At 44.2% G+C, this 11,473-nt stretch overlaps 2 protein-coding genes across 12 annotated transcripts in view; one reads left to right on the forward strand and one right to left on the reverse strand.

Moving 5' to 3' along the window:
• CELF1 (CUGBP Elav-like family member 1) overlaps positions 1–8,981 on the reverse strand; it is a 58,917-nt gene extending 49,936 nt beyond the window's left edge. For 4 of the 10 annotated variants that reach the window (XM_071427537.1, XM_071427534.1, XM_071427536.1 and 1 more), the window contains exon 1: positions 8,744–8,897. The gene's annotated coding sequence lies outside the window, so the exon portion shown is untranslated. Of the gene's footprint in view, positions 1–8,743 lie in introns of all 10 variants that reach the window. The other 6 variants (XM_071427543.1, XM_071427539.1, XM_071427538.1 and 3 more) reach the window with 5 other exon arrangements.
• A 79-nt stretch (positions 8,982–9,060) lies between these two features.
• Positions 9,061–11,392, forward strand: PTPMT1 (protein tyrosine phosphatase mitochondrial 1). 2 transcript variants are annotated; one of them, XR_011679270.1, is made up of 4 exons: positions 9,061–9,383; positions 9,468–9,548; positions 10,060–10,747; positions 10,859–11,123. XR_011679270.1 is itself a non-coding variant. In XM_071427547.1 (4 exons), exons 1-4 carry the CDS (start codon positions 9,213–9,215, stop codon positions 11,261–11,263), a joined length of 576 nt encoding a protein of 191 aa, XP_071283648.1. In that variant the 5' UTR covers positions 9,061–9,212; the 3' UTR covers positions 11,264–11,392. The 2 variants fall into 2 exon arrangements, 1 of the variants encoding a protein (XP_071283648.1); XM_071427547.1 differs by lacking the exon at positions 10,859–11,123 and adding an exon at positions 11,132–11,392 and having other exon boundaries at positions 10,060–10,251.
• Positions 11,393–11,473: the final 81 nt, after the last annotated feature.

Below are 11,473 nucleotides of genomic sequence, written 5' to 3' on the forward strand. Positions count from 1 at the left end.
TATCATGGCATCTTTCACACAACAGACACACAGTAGTTTTAAACATGCAATAGTGTAATTCCAAGAGGCCTTTAAAACTGCCTAATTATATTCCTGCTCCAAGACTACTTGGAGGAAATAGTGAGTATGCTATAAGAAAACACTTGAAAGCTGAGGAATCATAAAACTTCAGTCACTGACCTCCAACAGTACCAAGAATTTATTTTAACTGGTAACTCATATAAATGAAAGGTTGTCAGCTAGGGAGTCAGCAAGCAGAAAAGTGGGAAGACAGGTGGGCAGAGGACCTAATTCTAGCAGAGGATGCCAGAATTAGGCAAAATACCAAGATACTTCAGGTAACAAGCTTAACATCCCACAGGCTGCATATTTGCAACAAATTCTGCAGGATTTCCACATAAAGAGGGAAAAAACTACTGCAGTGTGTCTCCATTAAACAAAGAATGATCAGAAAACAGCCATACAACAAAGTTGCTTGAGTTCAATCAGTTCAAGAAGATGACCCTCTGTCACATATCAATGACAGGCCCCTGCCTGCAGACATCAGTACAATCCTGACACTGCCAGGCAGCTGAGATCCACCAATTTGCCTCCAAAATGTCCTTCTTCCAAATCCAAGAGACACACAGCTCTCTCAGGAAGAAATACACCTGAAGACACTGCAGTAGCAAGAAAGAAAAAGAATTCAAACTGAGTTTATGGAACATGGTCCTCAACAAAAACGCCAGACTCTTGCTAAAATCAATTTCACAACTAAAACAGTGTTTTCCTCTCTCAAATTCAAGAAACAAAAGACTGATGCCTATTTGCAAAGATATTCAAAAGACACCATAATTTTTAAGGGGACAGTATTTCTTAAAATTTAGAAAAAGTGCCCCATAAACAATTACCCTCTTTTTCCCTCTCAAAGAATTATTGCCATAGTTAATGGTGTAAATGGTTTATGGAATTTAAATGGAATTATTGCCATAGTTAATGGTGTAAATTGCTGCCACTATTTTGAGCACCTTTCTGCTACTCGAAGATTGTATCAACAGTTTACTACAGTGTAGCAGCTAACAGACATTCTGCACTATTTGTTCACCTGATTTACTATTTAAAAAAGCAATTGTGAATAGTAATCCCAATGTGTGCAGTGCCTTAATACAAAGTTTATGCAAGCACACAGTCAGGGAAGTCTTAGCTGCAAGTTTCCAGCCCGTCCTAACAAGGTATTTCCTACAAGCCTCATCCCTGAACACCAACTCCTGATTCCAAACTAGGCAGGCCAGGGTCTAGCTCCTCATTAATCCCCACTGCCCATAACAAGCAAACACAGCACTCAGATCTTCCAGGACAGGATCTAGGTTTCATTAATCTTTAAGGCAGACAGTGACAACAGACCTTTTATGGAAGGATACAGGCCTTGGCTAATCACTCCCCAAAGCAGGAAGGGAGATTAAAATCCTCACCCAAAAACAGCAGCTCTTTTGGAGGTTAAGTCTGGGTCTTTCTGATGCCACTGGCACCCACTACAAATTGCCCCCGCAAGACAATTCCTCCATTTCTAGTCCCTAGACTCCCAAATTGGGACGAACTGCAGTTTACAAAAAAGACAACAACCACAAACAAATCGCCTTTCACTTGGAACACCAGTCATCCCAGAGACAGACAGACAGATGGACGTAACAGAGACTGTAAGCCCTGGCTCCCAATTCTGCTCAGCAAATGCCCACCAGGCCAGCCACTGCCTGGTGAGCCAGTGTGCTCTGCTGGACAAATATAGAAAGCAGAAAGTGGAACAACCCTTTCAGCAGAAGAGATTCTGCTCAGCTCCCCAAGAGGGAGGAGCAGGAGCTGAAGCAGCCGAACTGCTTTACCCATACATGGTCTCTGAAAGAGACCATTGCTAAGACAAGTTCCTTTACACACACACACCCTCACTCATTGTCACACAGTGCAAGGAGAGAAAATAATTAAAGCATACGAACCTAAGAGAGTTCCTGTTTTGAAATAAGTTCCAACTCCACTTTTCTTGTGCCCACCTTAATAATGCACAAATATCTAACAATATTCACCAACAAAATCTGGGCAGCAACTCAGAAAAAGACAAAAATCTTCCTCCCAGGGAATCCCCACATCCACCAGCATTTCAGTAACTACTGAACTAGTGAAGCCTTCCTTGTTGCTTTTGGACACACACAACCACATATTAAGTTCTTGGTTTGACCTTCTCCCCCCTCCAGCCCAAATTGAATTACAGAAATCTTTTTAAACCCTTCTCCCTTTTCAAGTATTGTCCTAAACCAGGAAGCATGACCTTTCTCATTGGTTGATACTAAGTACTACGGTGACCTGCCACATCTTGTCTGCTATCCTGGTAGTCCTTTTTGTCAGTGTTTAAACACTAACTAAACCTTTTCCTATACATTCTTCTTAAAAACAGAAGAAATGCACTTCTGTGCAGCATCCTCGTCTTTCTTCACCCACTCCACCCCTTTCACATTCTAAAACAGAAAGAACAGAGTAAGTGTAATTGAAGACTCAAATCCACAGCTCTTCACAGAAAAAAAACCTATGAAAACTATACAAGTAGCACAGGCTATTTTTATTTTTACTGCACAAGTAAGATAGTTCCATTTATTCAAAAGTAGCTTCATTTATATAAAAAAGCATCATTATTCATAAGCGATTTATTACCACATGCTGCTGCCTATTGCTTCTCCTTGGTGTATCCCACACTTATGTGGTGATACCAAACTACACTACCTTACAGGAGCTACCAGAAAAGTTCTTTCATACAAGTAAGTAGAAGCTGCAACTTCCAGCTATATCAGGAATGCAGCAGCCAATTCAGAGCTAAGAGAAGCACACTGGTCAGAGAGTTTTGTTAATGTCACATGCCAGTAGACACAGAAGTGCTGGCATTAAAACCAGCAATCCTGATATTTTTTTCAAATTTCTCATTACTGAGATAATGATTTAGGCTCCCTGCAAATTCAGGAAGATAACAGAATATGCAGAATTAGCTCTACACCTAAGCACACCCTAAATAATTTTCCTTACAGATAAGGATCAAGACTATGTGTCCTAGTCTTGCTTCCCAAGAAATGCTTGTTAAAGCTTAGTCTTGAATTAAATGACAAAATAATTTTAAACCCAAAGGAATTACAAAGCAAATTCTGCATCAGACAATTAGTGTCATAGCAGCTTCCACACTGTGAAATATAGACAGTACCACCTACAGCCAATCTCTGATAGTGATCAAATTCTGGCACTGAATGCATAATCCAGAGTGCAACATGGTGGCTTTAGTCCATAAGTATCACAAAATACTCACTTAACTTTTCATAAGTCTCCAGTGCATATAATCATGGATTTCTGAGCAACTAAAACTGCTTTAGAGAAGTAAATATATAATCCTTTTTCTTCCCTAAAATATTTTGATATTTTCAAGGGTATCACTTCTAATGTCACCTAGGACTGTGCAAGTAATTTTTACTGTTTCAACTGGTCCTCAATAGTTCTCCACATTGTAGTCATCGAACAATCACATGGGAGAAAAAACAACCAACAAAACCCCAAGAAGAAATACAACTCATCACTAAATTGACCTGTCATCCAAGTATTTTTTAATTCAGAATTTTAAATGGAGGACAGAAAATTTTTGAAGACAAATAACAAGGTAATACAGGTAAGTAGGCAAAAAATATTTTCAGATGGTGCTCTGCTTTGGAATACAAACCTATAAATTAGAGAATTACTTTTACACTGTATTGTGCCTACACAAAATGCAAAAGCTAGATGTGATGTTCAAAATACATTCTCTCTTCCTGAAAGATCAATATTTCATTGCCTTCTGAAGAAACATTTATCAAAATTCTATGTTGTAAGATTTTGCAGAGATAATAAGATGCCTGGTGTCCATCCTGCAAATCTCTACATATATTAAGAAAGATAACACCGTTTTTGTATGTAGACTTGGACATTGTCTGCTAAGTGCTTGATTTGAATTACAAACTCCTCTGCTTTGGAAAAAGCAGACATGAATATTCCCTTTCCAACAGAGTCTAAAAAATTTGTGGATTGCATGCCTACATTGGAATATCTTTTGAACTGCATAGTTTGGGACAAAAATAGCAGAGAATATGCATGGGTTCAGTGAAAGCCTGAATTTTAAGTGATGTTTGAAGGAAAACAGTTTTACTCTGACATGTGAAATACTGAAATCTAGTGGATAACATCTACATTATTTTCGTGAAAGGTGCAGTACAAAACAGCCAGCAGACAGAAGTGAAAGATACCTGAAAGAACGCTTTTGATAGGTGAAAAAAAGAAGCCACGATCCTGAAAAACTCCAATTATTTTAAAGTAAAAACAATGTAAGACAGTCACCTGGGTTCTTATATGAATTGGGAGAGCATCCAGTTCTGAGAGAACACAGAGCATGTAAGCATTAAAAAAAATGCTCTGCAAAGGAAAGCCTGCCAGATACCACACCAGTATGACACCAGATATTCAACAAACACCCATCCTCTCATCCACATGCTCATTCAAGATCTACTTGAGGTGTGCTGCTGAAAACGACAAAGAACCCAAACTGCCTGCTCATTTGCATGGACTTCATCAATTCTCAAGCTAATTATTCCATGCTATACTACAAGCAATTTAGTCAAACCAATGTAAAAATCCCAGAACAATATGGTTTTAAGCCCAGTTTACATAATCTTAATTCTACCTGGGACTTTACCACTGCAACCCAAGCCATTAAACCAGTTATAAATCTACTCTAAATTGGTAAAGACTTACCAAAACCTGCAGTTTGTCAGTTTGCCACTAATACTCTGCCTCTAACAGAGCAGCCAGAAAGCCAGCACACCTTTTCTAAAAACAAAAAGACAACCCATGCTATGCTAAGCATACTGAAGATACAAAGGTAACATGCATACATAGGACAGACAAGACAGCTTGTGGACGAGGATTCCTCTTCTGGCACAAGGCTTTCACTTACTTATACCTGTGACACAAACTGCATCATCTAAACTGAAATTCTTCACTAAGAGTTGGAAACTACTGAAGATTTCTGTTCAGCCATCTAGCTGCTCATTGTTCATCCTGAAGTCAGCTAGCAATAATGCATTTTCTTTAGCACAGAGCTAAGACAGCTGGAAGTTTGAAGCTACTCAAGATGTCAAAGATGACTTCCTTTCCTTGGGATGATGACTGTGCTGCACTCTATTGCTGTCACACAAAGAAGCCTGCTCTGTCCATCACCGTTCAGACTCGTGAGCTGTTCCTCCCTACAGCAAAGCACTTGTAGATGAAGTGGCACTGCAGCTTTGACCCAATGTGTATATTAGTTCTACCTGCCTGAGTCTCATATCAGGTGATGTTTGGGAAATCTCCTCTTGAAATGTGAATGCTCTCTTTTCATTCTTACTTCCCAAACAAAGTGTCTTGGCATCTTTATAAAACAGGTTGCAGAGAGCAGTAGCAGAAATGTGGTATCTTGCATTTATGCATATAACAAGTATCTCCGATGACTGGAAGAGAGGCAGTAAAACTAGTGGTTACTATTTCCAATCAAAATGATCTCTCTTGACTCAAGAAATCCTGTAACATGATCACCCCTCAAGATCCTGCTCTGTGATACTTTGGGAAATACCCATTAGAAGTCCTAGGTAACTTTCCTCAACTTACAATCCCCATTCTAATAAATACTGAAATATATTAGTCTTCTTTTCTTCTATACTATTTCTTCCTCCTGCCAAATACCTGATCAATGGATAAAAATCATACCTTTTTGCCTGAAGGCATTGAATAACACTGCACATAGTCTTGAAGGACAAGCAATACTAAACATGCCCAGATTGAAATAAAACATTTCAGACATTCATGGCAAGACTGAAAAATAAGAAAGCAGAAATATAGATCTGAGTGCATTTGACTATTGCAGCTGTCACAGTAACCAACTCACATTATGTCTTGGAAAACTGGACATTTTAACTTAAGAACAGTATCCAGTTCAACAGCCAGAACAGTGGGTTCTTGGATCTCAGTGCTAAAGACTAATAACCAGGAAATCTCAAAAACTATGACAATTTGTCTCACTTCCCACCTATTCTAAAACAGGCACTAAAGGAAAAATCAGAGTGGGCACTCTGAAGAGATTTGTGGCAGATGACTCAGTAACTGATAATCAATAGCCACATTTCAGAAAAATATGCAAGAAATAGTTAAGGAGCAACTTGCTCACATTAAGTTTCCCAATAAGTTCAATTAGATACTGGATTTCAGGTAGAATCTTACTCAACTCAAAGTGAATCTAAATATTTAAGAATCACATAAGGTTCTACCTTTTATGAAATTCAACCAATACAAGATACTGTGACTTTAGAAGAAAATTTACACAACATTATAAATATTTCCCTTATTTCAAGGCATTTTGTTTCAACCAATGCTTCTCCAATTGATGCACAGGTTACTTGGCAAGGCATGGATTTATTATTAATGAGACAACTACTGTCTATCGATGATCCTGCCACATTTCCTGCTTTCCCCTTTAGAGAAGTGGTGCCAGGGAGGAGCATGTTTTCAGAACCCCTACTCGTAGCAGAAGAACTAAAAGAACTTTCCCCTGCCATGCAAAGATAATCCTACAAGTGCATCAAGTTTTGGAGGCCTAGCAGAAGCATGGATACAGTAAGAAGTACACAATACTACTATAATGGATTTCTTTATCCTGTTTCTCATAGTGTAAGATTGGTACATTCTTCTCACTTTGTAGGCAATCCACTTTCAAAACAAAACTACCTAACACATAAATCTTCATGTTTTAGTGTTCATGACTTCAGAACAGTCACTTTTCAATCGTCTGCTTTTCTACAGATGCTGTGTTCCTGCTTTCTTTTGCATTTAAACAGAATGTCCTAGGCTTGCATCAATTATTTTGCTACCTATTAAAAAGAAAAAAAAAAAAAACAGATACAAAAAGGGGAAACATGTAACAGAGCAGTTAGGATCACACATTGATTTTCCCCAATGTAACATTAGAAACTTAGGGAAAGGAAAACCAGAATAAAGACAGCCATGCAAGAATGATCATTCAGAAATGGTGAATGCACTTCTCAGAACAGTATAAGCCTTCCCAAAGTAAGTATCAGCAATAATTTTGAATGTGAGCAGAGGCTGAAAGAGAACAGTAACCACCTAAAGAAAAAAAAAATTCTTTACATCACCCTATTTAAAAATTCCCATTTAAGAATTTTAGTAGTATATACATTTGCACCCATGTCTCTGAGCAGGAATAAGATCTGTGCTCCTGTCCTCCTCCTTCAACAGCAGGAATGCAACTGAACATATTAAACTGCTAGATACAAGCTGTACCTACCCTAACATTTCTTGGCTCAATCTAAACACATACAGATTAATTTTAAACATCAACCACAGCAGCAGTATTTCCAACAATGCTGCTTCTCCAAGGCTAAGGTCCAGACACAATTCTAGGAAGATACAGTATCTCATATTATGCAGAGATCCCAAGAACATAGCAACATAGCCGAGGGGAATGGAAAAAAGAATAAAAATGTTATGGGTTTATTATGGCTGTGCAATGCCAAGTCAGTGCAGTAAAACCTATCTGATGAACTAACCTAGAGAAAAACAACAGAGGAGACCACGAAAGACACTAGGAAACAGTTCAGCAATTTTTGTGATCACTGGTAAAAAGAGTAAGACTGAAAGGACAGACATACACAAAAAATAAAAACACAAATTCAAGACAGCCAGAAAAGACAAGCTCTTGTAAGCCAGAAGTCTAGTGTGCTTCATGATCTAAATCCCCACCAAATACTTTTCTAAATCCAGCGAACTGGTGAAACACACCCAACGACCACACTCAAGCAGGACATACAAGAAAGCTGCAATGCTTGAAAAATGTTCCCCGACAACTTCTGGCAGAAGAGAATGCCTGTGCCTTAAAGGTGAAAATGTCTGGGGCACAATTCCTCAGGAATTTAAATGAGTGTATTCTAAAGTTGCCTTTCAACTTCCTTCTCGTAACAGTTCTATTAAAAAAGCAGGCTGTTATCAACCTTTACTGCTTCTTCACGTATTTATCACCCATTTTACGCTCCGTCTCTCCTGGTTTTTATACTCCTCTTCCTTCTTAATTCCAGCAGTGTCTGTCACGCCTTCTCATACTTGAGGACTGCAAATCCTCACACTGTGCTGAACTGCAATTTCCCTGATCGTGCTTCTCGTATGCCTGACTCGCCTCCACCCCTGGTGCACCAGCACACATTTCACCGCTCCATCGGACAGCCTCGCACCGTACCGACGACAACAGAACCGCACCCCGGGTTCCTCTAGGTGCCCGGGGCGCCCAGCCCGGCAGGCCGACGGCGGCCGAGCCTGGGGCAGCCGCGCCTGGGGCAGCCGCTCCCCCGCCCCGGGGTCCGCCCGGCCTCGCCGCAGCCCCCCCGCCCCCAATGGCGCCGCCGCCGCGGGCCGAGCTCGCACCCGCAGCGCCACCGCCACCGCCCGCGGCGCTGTCAGCGCTCGGATCAGATACGACACCCGGCAGCCTCCGGCTCCGGGCCCCGGAGGGGCTCCCGGCGGGGCGGCACCGCCCCGGGATGGCGCGCATGGGGCGGCGGCGGCGGCTCCCTCGCGGGCGGGAGCGGGGCGGTCGCCTCGGCCCGGCAGGAGCGGCCTCGCGGCGGGAGCGCCGGGGAACAGGGGAGAAGGGGCAAGGAGCCGTTACCTGCGCGAGACGGACCGCGCTTCCCGCCGGCTCGGCTCGGCCCGGCCCGGCTTGGCTCGGCCCCGCGCCGCGCCGTTCCTGCCGTGCCGTCCCTGCCGTGCCGTGCGCGGCCCGAACTCCTCCCGGCGGCGGCACCGCCCTCACCTGCCCCGAGATCCACCCGCGCCCCGCTCCGCTCCCTGCGCCGCCTCAGGCCGGCTCTGCAAGATGGCGGCGCTTCCGGGAGAGACCACGGCGGGCGCGGAGTGGGGGGGGCCGGGGCGGTGCGCCCGCCCTCCCCGCCGCCGGCCCCGCCGCGCCCCGCCCCGCTCCGGCCCCGCCCCGCTCCGGCCCCGCCGGGCGCCTCCCGCCCGCTGCCCGACCCTGCCGCAGGTGTCCCCTCTGGTGACGCTCGGTGCGCGCGTCTGCGGCGCCCCCCCGCCCTTCGGCCCGGCCCGGCCCGGCCCAGCGCTGCGCGGCCCCAGCGCGCATGGGGCTGGTGGAGGCGCTGGGCGCCGGCGCGGCGCGGCTTCTCTTCTACCCGTCGCTGCTGTACACGGTGGCGCGGGCGCGGCTGCCCGGGTCCCGCCGGCCCTGGTTCCACCGCATCGACGAGGTCGTGCTGCTCGGGGCGCTGCCGCTGCGGGGGCGCATCCGCGGGGTAAGGCGGGCGCAGCGGGGCGGGCGCAGCGGGGCGGGCCGGGCCGGGAGGAACCGAGGTCCCTTATGGTGTCTGTGCCCGCAGCTGGTGGCGGAGGAGAACGTGCGCGGCGTGGTCACCCTCACCGAGGACTACGAGACCCGGTTCCTCTGTTTTTCTCCCCAGGTGAGCCCCGGGATTTCTGGTGTATCTCCTCGTCCAGGTCTCTTGTCACCGTCTGTCCCGCCACAGGTGAGGCTTTAGCCGCCTCCTGTCATCCTGGCAGCCACCGCCAAGTCCTGTGGCAGCAAAGCCGGGACTACTCGTACCTAAGCCGACTTTAAAAACGATGCGACAAACCAGTAAAACGTGAGCATGCGAGTGAACTGTAGCTGCAGTGGCAGGGAAACACAGGGAGCATGGAACCCACGTACATCACTAAACAGGAATGCCCTTGGGTTGGGAAGAAATCCCAACCTCCCTCTTTTCCTTTAGCTGAAACACATTTCAGTCCCCTTTAACTACTACCTTTGATGACCAGGACTGAAGTTTTCATACATCTGATTTGAAGGATTGATGTTCAAAGTCTCTTTAAAGCTTCTCTGAATTTCCCAACTGTCTCAACAGGTTCTTAGTTTCTTTCAGTAAAAAGAAACGCCCAAAAGTTCACTGACTGAATCTGCTATGTCTGTTACAGGAATGGGAGGCAATGGGAGTGGAGCAACTGCGTCTTAGCACTGTGGATCTAACTGGAGTCCCCACCTTGGAAAACCTGCACAAGGGCGTGGAGTTCATCCTGAGACACCGGGCCTGTGGTAACAGTGTCTATGTGCACTGCAAGGCAGGACGCTCCCGCAGTGCCACCATGGTGGCAGCATACTTAATTCAGGTCAGGAGTCTCTCCTAAATGGGGTGAATTTTCATTAAAAAATAGAAATAAAATGCCGACAACCTTTATAGTTTACTCTTGCTCAGGATACCTGAGCATGTACAGGTTAATATTCCATTATTTTACAGAGCTTGGTCACCCATTTTAAGAGAGGCCTCAAACTTACCTTGTTTTGAATGCAAATGCAAATTATGAATTATTCTGCTTTTCTTAATTCTTTCTGTGGAGGAACAGATTGAGGTGGGAATAACAAGTCACTCATGAGCACAGGTTCACTTAGCAGATAAACATACATTTTGTTGTTTGTATTTTCTTCTTGGTTCACTGGCGTAATGGTGAGCCTTCTTAAGCTTTTCCATAAATACAATTCAGGATCAAGAGAACTGACTTGTTTTCTGAATTCTTCTACCAACCCAATGGGGGAAGCCAGCACTAAGAACAAAATCCCACCTGTGGATTCTTCCCTTGCTGTTACTAAGCGCTCCCTGGAAAATTTGCCATTACTGTTGAAAAGAAAGCTTTCTCACTAAGTGCTGAAATGTGATGGGAGTACTGGTAGAATTAAAAAAAAAATTAAAAAGCAAGCTGCATTTTTGCTATGGTCTAGTGGGGCTAGGACAGGAAACTGTTCACAACATGAAGGGCAAGCAAGATGGAACATGGAGGGCCCAGGCAGCAATGATTCTTCTGTAACTGAGGGACACATTTCATGAATGTGTGACTTGCAGGCCTCTCTGAGAAGAACATCAAGTGAACCTAAGGGGCAAAGCAGCAGCAAGCTTTCTGACACCTCTAATATTGCCTGTAGCCTCCAGGAGGGTTCCATTAACTGGTGCAAGGATGGAATGGATTTTCACTTGCTGGTTTTCTGCCTTTTCAGTTGCATCACTGGAGCCCTCAGGAAGCAATAGAGGCCATTGCCAAGATTCGTCCCCACATCCTCATTCGACACAAGCAAGTCCAGGTCCTGGAGAAATTTCACAGGAATATGATCAGTGGGACAAGTGCATAGCTTAGTAAAAACTAATCAAAATCAGAATCAAAATCCTCATTTCAGCTGCTATAAAAAAAGTTTTTATGATCTAACAAAAGCTTAAGGGTTTTCATTCTTGGCAATCAATAAAGAACATTTTACAGTAAAGGTGAAATAGGGCTGTTTCTTTCCTTATGGCTAATATCCTAGATCTCCTGGAGTCCCATAGTTCTTTTCCACACATCAGTG

This window comes from Agelaius tricolor, unplaced genomic scaffold (assembly GCF_023055355.1).
Source record: "Agelaius tricolor isolate 1412-34295 unplaced genomic scaffold, bAgeTri1.0.p SCAF_5, whole genome shotgun sequence".
NCBI lineage: Eukaryota > Metazoa > Chordata > Aves > Passeriformes > Icteridae > Agelaius > Agelaius tricolor.